The sequence below is a fragment of the Apus apus genome, chromosome 1 (genome assembly GCF_020740795.1).
Source record: "Apus apus isolate bApuApu2 chromosome 1, bApuApu2.pri.cur, whole genome shotgun sequence".
NCBI lineage: Eukaryota > Metazoa > Chordata > Aves > Apodiformes > Apodidae > Apus > Apus apus.
Genome location: NC_067282.1, coordinates 13917840 through 13936134, shown reverse-complemented (window position 1 = coordinate 13936134; position 18295 = coordinate 13917840). Strand labels below are relative to the sequence as shown.

General features: G+C 41.0%; 1 protein-coding gene across 2 annotated transcripts in view; it reads right to left on the bottom strand.

Moving 5' to 3' along the window:
* Window positions 1-10659: 10659 nt before the first annotated feature.
* The window catches only part of ARHGAP42 (Rho GTPase activating protein 42), a 158302-nt gene continuing 150666 nt past the window's right edge, over window positions 10660-18295 (bottom strand). For both annotated transcript variants that reach the window (XM_051609081.1, XM_051609092.1), the window contains 2 exons: window positions 15938-16017; window positions 10660-15713 (listed from right to left, as the gene is read on the bottom strand). In XM_051609081.1, coding sequence (XP_051465041.1) covers window positions 15625-15713; window positions 15938-16017 — 169 coding nt within the window. In that variant the 3' untranslated portion in view covers window positions 10660-15624. The remainder of the gene's footprint in view (window positions 15714-15937; window positions 16018-18295) is intronic.

Sequence of the window (18295 nt, the reverse complement as noted above, 5' to 3'; positions counted from 1 at the left end):
AACCACCTCCCTGGGCAGCCTATTCCACTGTCTTACTACTCTTTCAGTGAAGAACTTTCTTCTAATACCTAATCTAAACCTTCTCTGGCACAACTTGAGCCCATTTCCACTTGTCCTATTATTGGTTACTAGGTAGAATAGACCAATCCCCACCTTGCTACAACCTCCTTTCAGGTAGCTGTAGAAGGCTAGACAACCTCAGATCCCTCAGGCTCTCCTCATAAGATTTGTTTTCCAGACCCTTCACCAGCTTTGTTGCACTTCTCTGGACATGCTCCAGCACCTCAATGTCTTTCTTGCAGTGAGGGGTCCAGACCTGAACACAGCACTCAAGGTGCAGCCTCACCAGTGCCAAGTACAGGGGAAGAATTACATCCCTCCTCCTGCTGGCCACACTGTTCCTGAGACAAGCCTGGATGCTTTTGGCCTCTGGGCAACTGACCTGGGCAACTGCTGGCTCATGTTCAGCCAGCTGTCAACCAGCACCCCCAGGCTCTTTTCCTCTGGGCAGCTCTCCAGCCACTCCTCAAGCCTATAGTGTTGCATGGGGTTGTTGTGACCCAAGTGCAGGACCTGATACTTGGCCTTGTTGAGCCTTTGGCCTTGGCTCGTCAATCCAGCTTGTCCAGGTCCTTCTACAGAGCCTTCCTGCCTTCAGGCAGATCAGCATTTCCACCCAACTTGGTGTCATCTGCAAACTTACTGAGGGTGCACTGAATCCCCTCATCCAGATAATTGATAAAGATACTAAACAGAACTGGCCCCAACACTGAGCCCTGGGGAACACCACTTGAGACCAGCCACCAGCTGGATTTAACTGCAGTCACCACAACTCTTTGGGCCCAGCTGTCCTGCAAGTTTTTTACCCAGCAAAGTGTACATCACTCTCGGCCATATTTAGCATCTGGTGCACACAGTGTATTTCCCATCAAATCAGAAATACGTGGGCAGTCCAGTACAGACACCTTTGTGTTATCCAGGTGAGACTTGTCTGAATGTCACTGCAATTTGCTTGTTCTATCTCAGATGTACATTTTTCACATATGCCTATTTTTCTTATACTAGATGAAAATAAGAGTAATGCTTTTACACTTTATGCCCTGTATTTTTGGTTTACATCCAGTCTGACAATCTAATCTGCAAGACTTCCAGTTGAGAACAGTGTTCAAAAAACCTGTTTTATTCTGGCAGGTCCATTGAGTCTATATGGAGCGTGAATAAAGAAAGCAGCAGCCACATCCCTGGCAGTGTGTGTTCAGAAAGATGGGTGAAAGCTTTGACTAGGAGTGCTTGAAAAAGAAACACCCTGTGACCTCCAGTCACTATGCAGTTTTAAAAGTAAATTTTGTTTCAAAGAATGATAACGTTATATTATATAGTGCCTTAGTAGGGCTGATCGAATACTAAAATGTAAGAAGATCTCTAATTCATTTCCAAAAAAAGGAAACTCCAAGGAGTCTTACATAAGTTTAGAAAACCATAAATCCATAAACTACAAATTCCCCACAACGAACACATCTATTTAAAGGGTAGTTGATCGCAGCTATTACCAAACTTACCTAAAAGTAAATTTAAGTCCATCACTGCAATTTACAGTGTTTCACACAGTACTTTTTCTGACATCTAAGGAACACTGGGCATGCATAGCTGAAATACCTAGTTTAAGATTACACATATGCAGGCACACATACAGAAACGTGCAGATGCTGTTAGGCTAGCAGGCCCGTGTCCAACTAGAGCCAGTGTGTGTGAGGACAGCTTAATATATGTCATTTGTATAAATGCATTTATAAAAATATAATTCACTTTTTGCATCATCATGAATCAAAAGCTCTTTGAAAGAAATGAGTTTACACCGGTAGCTCAGAAAAAGGATCAGAACTGAAATGTTTGGTGAAGGAACTGAAAGGTCAGATTAGTGGGTGGCAGTCTTACAAGTAGGAACCTTTTTTTTTTCTACAACTGTTCAGAGATTGTGTATCTAAAATGTGGTATTGCCCTTTCAAAATAGTGACCAAAGAAATGTTCCCAACCATTTTCCCAGATCGCAGCAACATTGGTTAACAGTAAAATGTGGATTTTGCTGTTCTACATAAGCATGTTCTTGTATCAACAAAGTACAACATACTTGCTAGAAATGATACGCTATTAAATAGAAGAAACATGACAGCAGAATCTGATAAAGTTTCACAGTACCTGAAATACCCAAGGAGCTGGGGTGTGGTGGCCATAGGTTATAATCTATCATGATGTCATTATGCACAATGGATGAGAGTATCATCTTTTGGGACTGTCATCACTGCACATGAAGGGTTGGCCAGTTGAGGATGATGAGGCTTTTTACTTAAAGATTTAATTGTAGGTTTTGCATCCCAAAGCTCAGCTTGCAGTACAATCATATTGTGCACTGGCCAATTCCCATCTTACAGTCATCTACACAAAAGTGCCAGCATTGGGTTTGCTGTTATGTGCAGTCACAGCCAGTTTACGTTGTACTGGGGGACAGAAGCCACCATCCTTCCTCAAGGTTAGTAATACAGGTCATGTGTCTGTTTGCTCACAAAGCAAGGTTATAAACTTCTGACACTGAAAAAAACCCAACAAAACCAACAAAACCCTGAAATTCTGAAAACATTAGGCAGGTTTTAATTTAAATTTCCTTAAAGCCTTCCCTGAAGACAGCCATTAATTCAAGAAAAACTACATGATAGAGAAAAGCACAACCTAGGGGTTAAAAATTAGCAGGGGACTCTTGCAGCACAAGAGTCCTCTTGGAGTTTCTGAATTTCACACAAACTTTACATCCCAGTTGCCATATTTGTAGAATATTTATTCTTCCCTCCCTCCTATGCCCTTAACACACTTTCTTGCCCAAGGATTACTTTTCTGTGTAATGCATGAGCACTTTGTAGCTGGAAAATTCTGTAGAAAGCCAAATAATCCTAAACTTTGAGACATACTTGGATTGCCATTACTATTTCTCTTCATTTAATATTCAAGATCATGATGGGCATAATTTACAGTTTTGTTATGATTTTTTTATATATTTTTTTTTAAAGAGACTTGTATAAGGTTTCTGTATTTTCTGGTGAAGAGGAGCTTGCATCTATATATTTGTACATCTGAAACAATAGCTTTCAAGTATTTTTGTAAAGGTGTTGTCTACGTACATTGTGTGATGTCCAATAAATTGGAGATGTGCTTACTTTGTAGTAGTATGAGAAGTGTTTAAGTAACCACTAGATGGAAGGTAAAGGTACAGAACAGCACCGAGTGTAACTGCACATGGATGGGCAGTAACCAGGTCCAGGCTAGTAGACTCCAGAGGTGGAAGATGCAGGACTGCAGGATGTGATGTTCCCACCTTGTGATCTCCAGTCATGGGGGAGAAGGCTCTTCCCCTGTCACCACTGCACAGAGGAGTCACTCTCCACAACTACCTGAAGGGAGGTTGTAGTCAGGTGGGGGTTGGTCTCTTCTCCCAGGCAGCTAGTGGCAGGACGAGAGGGCACGGCCTGAAGCTGCACCAGGGGAGATTTAGATTGGGTGTTAGGAAGCACTTCCTCATGGAAAAGTGATCAGACTGCCCGAGCGAAGTGGTGGAGTCAACATCCCTGGAGGTGTTAAAGGAGAGACTGGATGTTGCACTTAGTGCCATGATCTAGCCAAGGTGTTAGGTCAGACATTGGACTCGACAATTTCAGAGCCCTTTTCCAGCCTCAATAATTCTGAGATTCTGTGATTCTGTGAGTCCTTGACTTGGCCTGGCACAGCCTTTTCTTGGCTGCACCAAGGGAACATCACCTCTGGATTTTGAGGAACTGCCTCCAGCACTCAGGTGATCCTTTCCTCATCCTCAACACATCCCACTTCCCACCTTGCTGCCTTCCAATGTGGTGTGTGCTGGGCAAGGAGCCAGACTTACCCCCCAGCGAGGGGCACGGCTGCCAGGCAGAGGGCTGGGTGGCATGAGAGGTTTCCTTCCACAGGAGAGACCAACTTTCCCCCCTCTTAAGGGAGCACTGGTAATTCAGGTCTGGAGCAGTGGTTTGGATGTCACCCCTTGTCATCCTTTACAGGATGCACTGTGATGTTAGTCACAGATAATGTGCTCTCAGAGAAGCATTAACCATACCAACAGAGACAGTTTTTTTCCACATTATTTCCACAGAACACAGTACATCTTGAAAGTGATATTTTAATTTCATTTCTGAGTGTTCTTGTTCTTGTGAAGTGATCTCTTAGACATTATCAGTACTCCAGGTACACATCATGAACAGTTTGACAGGGCTGGAGTTTATCACATAGATTATTTTAATTCTAAGTAATGTAGGTTTAAACATTCCATGTAGTATTAAACTATAGTGGAAGGCATTTGGTCAATTCAACAACATACATGATTTTTTGAAGTCCCATTACCAGCTAGCACACAGAAGAAAAAAAGTATTTTTTGAAGCACTGAAGAACATCAAGTTGTCAAAATTTAAGACTCTGCTCCTATTTAGGCATTCAGGTGAGGACATCTGCACTATTACCCTTGTTTAATCCCCAGTTATTTATTTATGCAATGATGTTCCTCTGGATTGTGTGGAATGCTTTCATACCAGTATGCTATGTCCAAATTCAGTCTGCATGCATTCCTCTATTGCTTTAAAATGGTTTTGAGGTGTTTTTTTTAAAGCTGTAGTAGCGGAAGGGTATAAAGACCAAAATAATGTTACTCATTACTTGAAATCTGGTGTTTGAGCTCTTTGGGGTAGAAGCCTTTGCTTTAACCTTTAGCTCATACCAACCCTGCCTAAACAAGATGGTTTTCCATTGCAACATCTCAGACTCTGTAATGATACAAGTGCTACAGAGACCGACTCATGTCTGCACAGCACAGGTGAACTTCTTAAACATAATAATGAGTTCATGCAATAATCATCTGCTGCTCTCAGGGAAGATAGCCCTGCCGTTTTGTGTTATCTAAGTGGAACAAGTAAGTGTTGTCAGAGATCCTGCCATGCAGTAATTCAGATGAAACCATCATTTCCTTTTCCATGTGTCAACAATGAAGATGCTGCGGTGCTGGACAAGGCACCAAAGCAATCCAAGGCTGAGGTCCACTGTCCAAAATCACCCACTGTGCTGTGAAAGGTTTTGTGTTACCAGTGTTACCACTGTTTACTCAAACCTGATGCATCCTACAAGGGAAGGCTGACCCAAATGAGTGTTCTGCAAAGTGTGAAAAGCCAAGAGCTGCTGCACTGAGCACATGAGCTCTTCATGAGAGATACACACAAATAACATAATGATAAAGACCCCTTCTTGATTTTCTCTCTGGATAACAACTATCCAGGAAAGCTAAATGTGTTAGCTAAAAAACTGCAACAATACTCATCTGAATTTTTCTTGCTTATGCACTTGTAGATACCTGGACATCTGGCTTTCCTAGAGCATTTAGTCAGGAAATGTTCAAAGGATCATTTAAACAAAGATGAGAAAAAATTATGAAGGAAAGGCTTCAGTGGACATAGAACCTGGAACCTCTTTGTACAACTTGGTTCTGCATTGCTCCAGAGGTGAAATGAATTGTGCTTGTTTGTTTTGCATTGTCTGAACCACAGGGGGATGGGGAGGGAGGAGAAAAGGACCCATTCCAAAACAAAATGGTGCTACAAGTCACAGCTGGAAGCTGAGTGAAGCACTTATGTGGCATTCCCTGCAGATTTCTCTAGGAAGGGCCTGGGGAGATACCTTATATGGAGCCTGTAACAGAGACAGGACATTGTGCAGAATTACTATTTTTCCCATCCAAACCAGGCACAAGTTGTCATAATTACTGAAACAAAATGATACTTTTCAGGGCCAAACCCAAGTATCCCTCAACCAACAGCAACATCAGGAAATAACAAACTTAAAATGACTATTTGAGTTGTGGTTTTATGTAAGGATATATTTGCATCACCACCGCCCAAAACAATTTGCTTGCATGTAAGTCTCTGAGGTCTTCTCTGCTTCCTTCAGGTGTCCCTGGAGGGTGCCACCACAGCCCCCAGATGCAGGTATTTTTTTCGTGGATTTTTTCCTGTGGACAGGCATCCTGCTTGTTTTGTGGTAACTCAGGGCTCAGTCATCACCGCTTTCACAGCCTGTTTCGAGTGTTTTATGTTCAGCTTCCCAGCCAGGCACACTGAAATCTAATCTTTGTTATCTTCTCGTGAGGTCTTTGCAAACAGCATTTGTTTCATTCTAGGAACCAGTTGTATCCTGTGCACCAGTTCATTTATTTGGAGGAACACTGTATAGATTGATCAAGCTCAGGTTTCTTATCTTTCTTCCGCCTGGGTTTGTAAATTGTCCTCTGAAAGGTTTCTCATGGGGCTTCCCAGTGTGCAGCCATCTCACCTGCTTATGGACTATGCTGCCTTTACCCCAGCAATGCCATAAGCATATGAACACCTCTGGACTATAGAGCCCTCAGATGAGCTTGGTTGGAGCCTGTGTCTCCTGCTCTGAGCTATGCTGTGTTGGGACACGTTACACACTCTCCATTCGTCCCCCTGAGCCCACCACCCTTCCTCAGCCCCTAGTCTGTTGGTGGGATGGAGCTCCTGGCCATTTCAAATCTTGTTTTGAAAATACCCACAATTCAGGTAAGGCTCATGATTCCCTTTGTGTTTTTTTTTTTTTTTTTTAGGAAGAAGAAAAGAGCAATGACCATTAACAAAAATAAATCGCTGATGTTTTTCATTCAGATGGGACTCTAATCCCTTCTAAGGGCATCCAAGAGCCATTAACAGTAATTTTAAATGAAATACACCCATGCTAAGTCTAACCAGCTCCTCAATTATACTGGCAGAAAGATGTATTCCAATTACCAAAGTACTTTCAAGTGAATTAAGACTCCTTTCTGTACTGGCTGTGGAGGTCACTCAATGTTCCCATGAATTGCTGCATGTTTACATTAAAAAAGCACACCATGATCTTTGGCAAAGGCACTTGCTCTAGGCTAGTTCAGCTTTTGAGCTTGTTGCCATAAATACAATAGAAAAGCAGCCAACCATTGCAAAAGAAGCCAAGAATATCTTTCAGTTCTTTTTTTTTTCCCCTATCAGTCATCAATCCAAGTCACACAGGAAAAGCTTTATAAATGTGAAATAAAACGTTTAAAGGTGAAAGTGGAGACAACTTATTTACCATAATAAGCATAATGTTGGTGTTAGAAAGGCAGGTAAGTTTTGAAGGAATGAATCATGCTCAGCTCATAAGAGAAGGTTCCCAACTGGGACCTGAACTCACTCTGCAGCCTGCTCAGTCTAGACCTACACCATGTCCGTGGATCACTGAAAAGTCTCCTCTTTACAAGCACGGGGGCTATGGCTGGTGCTGCTGCAGACCCTGCTCACGTCCTGCTGCCCCTGGGATGGGCACTGCAGGGGCCCTGCACTGCTGAGGCTCCCACCCATGTCTGTTTTACACCAGGACTTCTCCACATGTCAACTGCTCTCTAGTCCACATCGTAGGCCTGTCAAGCAATAAAGCTGCAGGCTGGGAGATCCACATGTCAACAGAGGAGAACTACGGGAGGTGCTTTAATGCAACCAAATAATGAAGCCCCTCTTTACCCTTTCTGGTAAGAAACACAGGTAGTGTCTCATCCTTGGGAGTTTTCAGTCATGATAAAGTAACACTGAGTTAGTTTAACATGAATTTATGTCTTTTTACATTTAAATGTTCACTGAAATGTCAAAACAGAGCAAGCCAGAACAATTGTATCCCAGAAATAGAGAAAAATCTTAATTATTCCATGATGCCAAGTAAAATGGCCTAACAGATCCTCGGAAACTGAGTGTTGAGATCTATTTTAGGGTGTAATTTAGACTCCAAACTCATTCACTCCTGCAGATGAGAGGATCTGAAAGCTAAGGCTGTATCCCCATGGGAAACAGCAGAGAGCTCTAAGAAAACCAACCATTTTGTTTCAGATTTTTAACATAAAGCCTGTGATGAACTATCATGTTGGGTGAACAATAAAAATGCACGTATTTTTCGTTCCCCTTATGCCTACTCACTATGCAGAGATGGGCATCTCTGGCAGCTCTTCCCACTTATTCTTGCATGGTCCTCAACAGGAGCAGAGCTGAATTCAGCACAGGCCAATATGGGTACAGGGGCAGGCTGAGAGATCTGTTCCAACCTGCTGGGCATGAGAGAGTAGTGGGACAGGGCAGGTGTCTCCTGGCATCTCTGCTCTAGTTCAGTAAACTGTAAGGGCAGTAAGTGGCAGTTCAGCTTTAACCCCCCCTTGTTGCAGCTTTTCTCCTCAGGGTTTTCCAGCAGAGCTAATACAGCCCAAAGTCACTTCATCAGCCCAGTTGTGTCCCTCAGTCCTGATAAGGAGACTTTTTCCTTCTCCCTCACCCTGTACTGTGTGGGATGCTGGGACATGAGCAAGGTACAGGTTGTGTTTGGTGACCACAGGCTGCAGGTCACTTTTTCATTCCAGAAGTTGACTCCTTATCTCTAAAATCTTAGAGCAGGGAGACCTGTGAAGTATACATTTCACTTAGAAGAAGCTGTTAGAAAGCAACACAACAGCCTGTTTCTCTGCCTGGTCTGTGTTGATTTTTGCTTCTCTATTGACATAATGTTTTATTTATGGCTACAGTATCTATGTTTTGCTTTCAGTTACATCTGAGATCACCTTGAGCAGTGACAGGTGCAGTGCCTGGGTGACAGACAGACATGCCTGGGGTGAGGCTGAGCAGGCAGGAGCAGAGATGGGCAGGAGCCTGGACCAGACAGCCAGGCCTGTGGAGCGGGACCCACCTTCCCTGGGGCTGATGGAGCAGTGTCCTGCACTGGCCCAGCCTAACCACACAGTGAACAGTTTATCAGCTGGCTCTTTTGGTTTTCCTTGTGTAAGATATGTAGTTATTTTTAGTTAACACCATAATAAAGCCTGATTGTTTCCGGGGTATAAAAGCCTCTTGGGTTTTTGGAGAGTCCCTTCAGGAGAAAGGCAGGACACCTCACAGCTCCCCTTGCCTTGGGCACAGTTGGCAATAGAAATAACACCCTTCTGAGGGCTAGAAAAGCTGCATGTCCTGAGGTGAAACACCTTGGAGAAATGCTACGAAAGGGCTGCTATTAAACTTGCAGAAACCAGTCCACTCACATTACTTCCCTCACAGGCAGCCATTTCTCAATTGGGTCACCAAACCCCCCCCTGTGAGCTGCCCACTTGCTAGTGTTTAGAGGCAAATAGCTCCCTAGTGACAATTTGGTGCACCAGAGTTGTGCTTCTTGTCACCTAACGTGCAAAGTTGCAATTTTCTTTTCCTCAAAAGCTACATCTTTGCAGACTTCTGTGTGACCAGGACCACAGGTGACATATACTATTGTCTGGTATTGACACACATGCCCATTGCTCAACCTGAGGTGCAATGTCCTCTACATAAAGCATCCTCATGGGTGAATCTTCACTGAAAAATGCAGGTATGGATGGAAGAAGCACTGAAGTGTTACTTGGAAAAAAAGAAAATGTTTAACCACAGCCCAAATTTGAAAACAACAAAGACACTGGTTTGTGTAGGAAGGCTTTTTATTTTGAAAAACAGTTTTTCAAATTTTTGAAACACAGTGTGAAGTAGAACATAGATTTAAGTCTGCAAGTCAGCTTATGCATGTCATGCCAGTTATTTACATGTAGATATATACAGAGTGCAGATAATTATTGAAACCACACTACAAAATAAACAGAGAGTTCAATAAGATAATTTAGTAGGATCTTATTAAATATATATAGTTATTGATTGTATATAATTTCCTATTAAAATATCATATAGTATCTAAAGCAACCCCAAAATTGTTATAAATATGATTGAAAATTGTGCCCTGTGCAGCTGCTTTGCCCTAGAAACTTGTAGTGCTGAGATCATGGTGCTAATGTAGTGCCAAAACTTTAATGATAATTCCCAACAGAACACTTGCAAAAAGCTCAGATGCAGAATAGCTTTCAGCTGACACATCCAAGGGTTGAATTCCTTATACTTAAAATAACAAGGATAATTCAATGGCTTATTAAATACTGCCACAGTCAGGATAGGAAAAACAATGCTATGATCATCTATGAGTGAATTACAACATGGTATAGTAGCTGTTTTGACACCATGCACCTTATTAAAACAAAACAAAGTGAACTCCCAAAGCTCATGCAAAATCTTATCCAAAAAAGAGACCTCCCAACTTGTACTGAAACAGCCTGACCAACAGTCTGACTTTCACACGAGCAGTACCTGGAAGGGCTGCCACAGCAGCAGCTGTCAGGGCTGTGTGACCACAAAGAACAAGACTGAACTTTGCCTAGAGTTTGATTTCAGTAATGGGATGATTCAGATAGGGAACTCTGCTGAAAAAAATGATAATGCCAAGCTGGATCATATGTTACCCCATTAACAGAATATTCTGTTTACTTTCTGGGGGCCTATGGCCAGCAAACCCTCACTATAAATTGCCAAAGGTCTGTCTTTGACTTCTCTGGAGCTTTGCAAGTTTCCAGCAGTGGAGAAGATCCAACCCAGGCAGGAGGATGTGCTCTCCTGCTGAGATTTCTTGCTGCTCAATCCAAAATTGCACCAACCACTGCCATAGGAAAAGAAGCATGAAGAACAATATGCTTTGTAGTTTATTTATTCTGATGCAATCTAATTAAGTAGAAAATAGGCCAGTGGAGAAATATAACCATATATTTTTTTTAATGTAATTATTGTTCTCAGCTGCTGAATTTTGCAACTTTTCCTCTCCCACCATTGCTTTCCTAAAGGCACGTTACAATTCAATCCAATTACAGGCAAAGAATAGAGATTAGCACCAGACAATATATAAAAGGAAAATAATTTACTATTACTATCACAGAATAGTGCTGGTCAGTAATTCTCTGCATGACTTTTTTCTAGAAATAATCAAACAATGAACTTTACAGATTAGTTTGGGACATAAGTGATAACTATGCCTTAATTTAAGAGTTTTGTGTGATAGAACTCTAAATGCCAAAATAAAGCAAGGACTTTTTAATACTGAATTCATAGGAATTACACCAAAAATATTTTTCATCTTAATCATCATTAATAAAAAGTGTGAATATAAAATATTACTATACTTTACATATTTATTATACAATGTATCAATCCTTCACACTATTAATTTGATTCATGTTGTGCTGCAACATTTATGAAAAGGTTTAACAAAGAAAAAACATGGCTAATTACATAAGTTGTGGGTACAGACATTATTTCCACGAGACAAACAAAAATCACAATGTGTCACCTACCTTGAGTTCTACAGTGATATTTGGGAAAAGCCTGCTGCATCCTTTTAGGAAGGATAATAATAATTACAAAAACTGCACAGTGTCTGCTTGTAGAGGGAATCTGACTTTCATAAAAAAAAAAAAAAAAAATCAATACTATGAACTAATTTAGTTCAGCTTGCCTAATTTTCTGGTAAGGCACTATCAAAATGATATATCTTCATTTAAATGTCATATGGATTTCCGATCCTTTACAATTATCAGAAGGAGTTTTTGGCCTGAGAGTCTCATAATTTGACAAGCTTTGGTGCTGTCTTCTCCCCCATTTCAGTCTTTCAACACCTAGTTACTTAACTTTCCAGTTCATTGTACAGCTTATTGTAGAGATGAACTCCCTCCTGGAAAGCCAGGGAAGAGCTGGGTCATCCACAACCCAGCACTGAGATCATACAGAAAATGCTTGTTACTTATCACAGAAGAGAGGAACAGAAAAAAACAAAACATTAAAAAAAATGACAAGCCCTACTCATTTCACTGGTAGCAGGTGCTTAACTGTAATTAAGAATGGACATAACCTTTTTTCAGATGCAATTGCCATTTTAAAGCTAAGCTGCTTTAAAATTATGTTATTGTCATGGCTGATTCAGAAGAAAGGCCTGAAAAAGTGCCAAGACTCACAGAGGAAAATAGAGATTTGTTTTGTCAGCAGCAGAATTAAAGGCATCCAGTTTCTTATGAAGTTGTCTTCTGCATTTTGTTTTTGTGTCTCGTGTGAGATGAATGCATGGGAATAGACAGAAGGCCTCTCCTCCACAGGGATTCCTCCAGGTCTTTCTACAACCTTTCCCTCAGCACTTAAAATTTCACTTACATGATCTGTAACTGAACTTTGCAAAGTTTTAACAAAGTTTTAAATGAATGCAGCATCTTTTGAGCCCTCTAGCTTGCACACCATTCAGCTGGTTTCAAAACACAATGCTGGAGAATACCCAGCCATATACACAGGCTGTGAGATTACCTAAGATTAGCCTTTCCCCCCTTCTTTTAAAATCAGGCTAAAGCAAAGGAAACAAGAGCAAGCATTTTCTGTTTCACCATTGCTCAAGAATTTCACAAATTCCTCTTAAGCATATAAGAGGTCATCAAAGGATTTTCAACAAAGGTCCTTTTGCCACTGACCCCTGTGCAACAAATAGAAGAAGTGGTTTTATTCTTCCCCAGACCACTGCATTTCTCTGCCTGTGTGAGACACGTTCAGGGCCTTCAACCTCTGCTCAAAGCTCTGTCTCCCTTTTTGCTCCTTTTTGCCTGCAGCAGCACTCCTGGGAAAGGTCACCAGAGGTAACTCTTTCAACATTCTTCAATTCTTAGATTGTGAAACACAGCAAAACCACAACCAAACCATGTTGGTCTTCTCAAGGCAGTGACAGTTTCAGGCATAGCTTACACTAAGAAATCTTGGCTTGCCTTAGAAATAAGAAAGGCTCAGTCTGATGAGAAATGACCTTCACTTCCTTTCACATCTGCTCAGGGCACATTAGACGAGCACATGTGTGTCTGCTTTCACTGCCTGTGACAATGTCTGGAACAACCCTTCATCACAATGTGCTGAACACAGTCTGGTCTTAAGGTGGAGTGAAGCATGATTTGGGACGTAAATGCAACTGATTAGAGTGAAGAAAGAACTCAGTCACTAACTCAAGGGGTCTGTCCTCAACTGCCTGCAGTCAGGTTTACCCAGACTCCCCCTCTGAAAAGCTAGAACATTTTGGTAAGATCCTCTTTCCCTCCCTGGTCACTACTTGATACTTCAAATAGCAAGAAGAATCCTGCAGGCTTTTGCCACCAGCCTGAATTCCAGCACAGAATTCCTCTGCAGAAATCACACACTACACATACAAGTAAAAAGGTTCTGATGTGCTCCTTTATGTTGACAATAAATCTTGTTTTCTAATTTAAACAAGACAAAGGCTATGGAAAGAAAAAAGAAGCAATTCAAAGATTACTGTTGTTTCTAGTTCTAACAAAAGTTCTTCCTTAAACTTTCTGGAAATATTGTACAACTTGGAAAACAACACACGTTCTATATATTGATTCCTATTACTGAAGAGAGGACTCAGCCTTGACAGGTCTATGAAACTAAGCCCAGATAGGTCTATGAAACAGTGAATTATTTCTGTAGCACTGTTAGTGTTGAAAGGTCATTAATGTGGACCTTAAATTGCTTGGTTTTCAATTGGGCATGGTAAGTAGCCAAGCAAGCAGTGCAAGTTTTCCTTCAAGGTGTGCAAGAAAGATGCTCGTATGGTTTGGGGTTGTTCTGAGGTTTGTTTTGTTGTTTTTTTGTGTTTTTTTTTCCCTCAGTCTTAGCAGGAACAATCAATGGGTCTTTAGCAAATCTCTGAAAATAAGGCCTTTTTATTCTGTGGAAGGGGAGAAATCTTTGTCAAATAGTTCAGAAGATGTCAGGAGAACTAATGCTAAACACTTCTATTGCTACATGGAGATTTCAGCATTCATAGCTTATAAAATCAGCTACCTCACAGGCCATTTGTATTATCTGCGACGAAAAAAAGTTGGAAAACGACTCAGTTACAATTCATCTCAGGTTTCATAACACACTGCTGTTTTTCACTGTTTGTTTCACATTACTTCCAATCATTCCAGGTTCAGCATTTCCTTGTTTTCTACAGATGTTGTTCTGAGATACACTAAGAATCTTGTCCTGATGATGGGTATCACAGAAATAAAAGTTATTGATAGTATCTATACTGATACAGAAAGGAGGAAATACATCTAAGAAGTATTTGAATGAAACGTGCTGTTTAACACCTTCATTGGTGACATGGACAGTGGCACTGAGTTCACCCTCAGGAAGTTTGCTGATGACACCAAACTGAGAGGTGAGGTTGACACAGTGAGGGAAGGGATGCCATCTAGAGGGACCTTGACAGGCTTGAGAGGTGGGCCTGTGCAACCTGCATGAAGTTCAGTCAACGCCAAGTGCAAGGTCCTGCGCCTGGGTCAGGGCAACCCCAAGCACAGATACAGGCTGGGTGGAGAATGGATCGAAAACAGTCCAAAGGAGAAGGACTTAAGAAGTGATGGTGGATGAGAAGCTCAACATGAGCCAGCAATGTGAGTGGCCAGCAGGTCAAGGGTCCTTTACTCAGCTCTTGTGAGACCCCACCTGGAGTACTGTGTCTAGTTCTGGAGCCCCCAACATAAGAAGAGCATTGAGCTCCTGGAGGAAGTCCAGAGGAGGACCACGAAACTGATTAAGGGCTGGAGCACCTCTGATATGCGAACAGGCTGAGAGTTGGGGATGTTCAGGCTGGAGAAGAGAAGGCTCCAGGGAGACCTTATAGCAGCCTTCCAGTGCCTGAAGGGGGCCTACAGGAAAGGTGGGGAGGAACTTTTTACAAGGGCTTGTAGTGAGAGGATGAGGGGTAATGGATTAAAACTGGAAGAGGGGAGATTTAGGTTAGACATTAGGAGGGAAGTCTTTAGTGTAAAGGTGATTAGACACTCAAAGAAGTTGTCCAGAGAAGTTGTGGATGCTCCCTCCCTGGAAGTGTTCAAGGCAAGACTGGATGGGACTCTGAGCAACCTGTTCTAGTGGTAGGTGTTCCTGCCAATACAGGGGTTAGATGTAGATGATCTTCAAGGTCTCTTCCAACTCAAACCATTCTATGATTCTATGACAGCACCTTTTGAATGAGTGCTTGATGCTCAGGCAGTGTAGAAACTGATTTCATTATCAGTTACATAAATTCGGTAACATACTGTAATCTCAGTGACTGACAGGAGTTCAAACTTATGATTCATGGAAAACTCATTTCTTACTTGAAATGATTAGAACCAATTTTTCTAAGGGAGTATTCAGATGACAACAGAAATATAACTTATATTATGAAAAAGATTTTTTTTTTTTATATTAAAAACTATAGATTGGAAGAAATATTGAGTGCATCGCTTCTAAATTTCACACTTCTGTGAGCCAAACCCTAGGACCTGAAGGTCTGCAGCTAAATGGTAACTTTTTGATTTTATTGCTGTAGTGTTCCTTACCCATAAAAGAAGAACAGAACAACCTTTTGCAAACAATGGAAGTTATTTAAACAGAGTACCGTCTTCAGCACAGGAACTGTTAACTGTTTCATTACATTCTGTTCCGTTGATAGATAGGGAGCTGCATCACCTGCAGCTGCAGTCTCTGAAGGAAATCTACTAATGGGTTGATCCCATATCTGTGTCAGATAAAAATCACAGTGCTTACTATTTGTTACCATGGATACCATGAAGATATTGCTGTCCACTAAAGATTACTAGAGGAAGACAACATAATTCTCAGGTACAAGTCCTGTTTTGCCTTCATAAGTTGCTTTTAACCAGCCTGGTTCCACTGATGGATATACTGCAAAAGAAACCAAACAAAACACACTTACAATAACTTAAAGCTATTAAAAAATCCTATATATGGTTTATATACTTATTTAGACAGTATTGATTCAAGAGCAACCAAAAAATCTGTGCAAAAAATGAGTGTTGAAAACGGAATTGCTCTCTGTTATCTTGTGGATATAGATCAGTTTTAAAATATTTTTTTAATGTAAAAAGAGAATGTAAAGCATATCTTACCATTGGAAAATATTGCTCCCTGTGGGAAAGACAGCTCGTGACTATGCTCAGCCTTACAAGAATACATGGCTTTTGCTTGTCTGAAAGGAAAAAGATACAGGCTTGCAATGAATAAGGTAACAACGAAAAACATATAAAGAAATGAAATTAAAACCTGGGAAGAGCAGGAACAATCAATTGCACAAATACAGGATGGTAATAAGTAGTAACACCGTAGTTCAGAGGAGTAGAATTACAGCAGACAATAACTTCAAGCTTACTTGGAGTTAACAAGCATGTCATTGCAGAAAAGAGACCAACATCTTACTTAGAAGTTTAAAGAAGTATATAATTTAAAACTTTGAAAAGGATTCTTTCATTCTAGTTTAATTTTTCATTCAAATGAGTACTGAATTGAGGCTATTGCTTGTCACACGTGATGGACTGCCTGGAGACAATTAAAAAACGATCATTGAAGGTCTAAAAGCATGAATTGTAAGAAAATGCAGTTGATCAGTCTACAGCAGAAAATAATACATAGAAGGTAAATATGCGCCCCAAAAAAAGGATAAATTTCTTCTCCAGAATGACTGGGAAAAGGACTTAAATAGGTTAAAATTTCAGCAAGGGAGATTCAAATCAGGTGTCTGGGGTGGGTGTCAGCTTCAGCCACCTAAATTTAGATGTCTATAAAAAACCTACATGCCAAGCTCCACAAACTCTCCAGGTCTGGCTTCTGCCATGGTAGATGCCTACTTGTGAGTGCAACAAATGGCTCTTAGTCAGGTGGGAAGGTATGGCAAGACTGAGATGTCAAAGTACTTCTGGAATCAGAAAAAGAGAGCACAGGTCTTCCCTGTCCAAACCTAAAATGTGTACTTCTCATTCTCTTTTTGCCTAAAAGAAATCTGTTCAGTCTTTTAGGGCCGTGGGGGCATGTACTCATGTATACAAGGAGAGAAAACAGCCAGGTGTAAAATTGTCCCAGCATAAAAAAAAAAAAAAAAAAAAAAAAAAAAAAAAGGGACACAGACACTCACTCATATTGGAGAAACCACATTATACAAAGTCAGAAAGCAGGACGGCAAAAGCTAGTTGGAAGAAGGAATTAAGTATGAGTGGGCCACTGTGGTGGTAAAGCAGAGCACAAAATTATCTGCTGGAATACAGAGGACAATGTGAGACTGCAAAGCCATACAGGTACTTTTGATCTGTCTACTGTACCAATGACCACAAAATGCAACATATGCTTCAAGCAAGAACGAAGCTACTTAGATACTGTAATACATAGGTAAGAAGTAGCTTAACATTCCAAAGCTAGCTATTTTTAGCAGGGTAAACTACCCCTGCACAGAGTTAGGCAGTATCTTGACTTTGATAATTCTGGTATCAAATCAGACAACTTAAAAATAGTTTCTCTGTTTTATAGTCTGTGCTGCATATATTCATTAGTCATTAGAATTTTGAACTCAGAAGGCCGTTCGGTTTGGTGGATCAAGATGTAATTACCACGATTTCTAGATACTTGAGAGCAAAAAAAAGACTATCTTAAATTTTTAAATCAGCCTTCAGGCTCATAACATGCATGAGAGGTAAATAAAAACTGTCTCTGGATTGCAAAAAACTTATTCAGACTTGAGTAGCACTATGAGAACAGCTTGAGCTACTTCTTATTTCTTCCTCAATTTGCCTGCTGACTTCTCGTTTTCCTTCCTCCTTGTTACTGCTGCTCTTCCGCTTTCTTAGGAAGGCTGGAGTAGCTATTAAGCCTTTCAACATTTTTGGCTTTGTTATCTGCTCTTCATATCCATTATCAAACTGCTACATTTTTCCTTTGTCAGATTTTTGCTTCTTACATGCTTTTCATATACAGATACATGTGGCACAGGCTCTGAGGGAACAACAGGGAGAGTTTATAAGAAAGGAGCAATACAAAATAAAAGCAGGAACAGTGGTGGAGCTGAAATGATGTGGGACTCGTGAAGCAGTCCACACACTCTGCTTAGGGCACCAGTTTAAGAACATTCCAGTCTCTTCAATCATACTTTTCTTCCTTAAATTAATGCCCTGCTGTTTCCATCTCCCCTTCCTCCCTGTCACCCTCTTTTTTGGTCTCCTTACAGTTTACATGTAACACAAAGCTAGAACAGCCTTGATTCATGCAAGCTGCTTCCCTTGAATAAATCAACGGGTCTTTGCAGGTCAGCTTTCTTTTTCTCACCGCTGCTGATCTGGCAGAGAGGACAGCCATTTTCTACTGCTGCACATCTCAGCAGACGTTGTCATCTTTGTTTACAGCTGTGCTACTTTAGTTTACTATTTGGATTCATGGATTAACATTTTTGGTTTTTTCCTATCACTTGATAGTTCCAGTAAGCT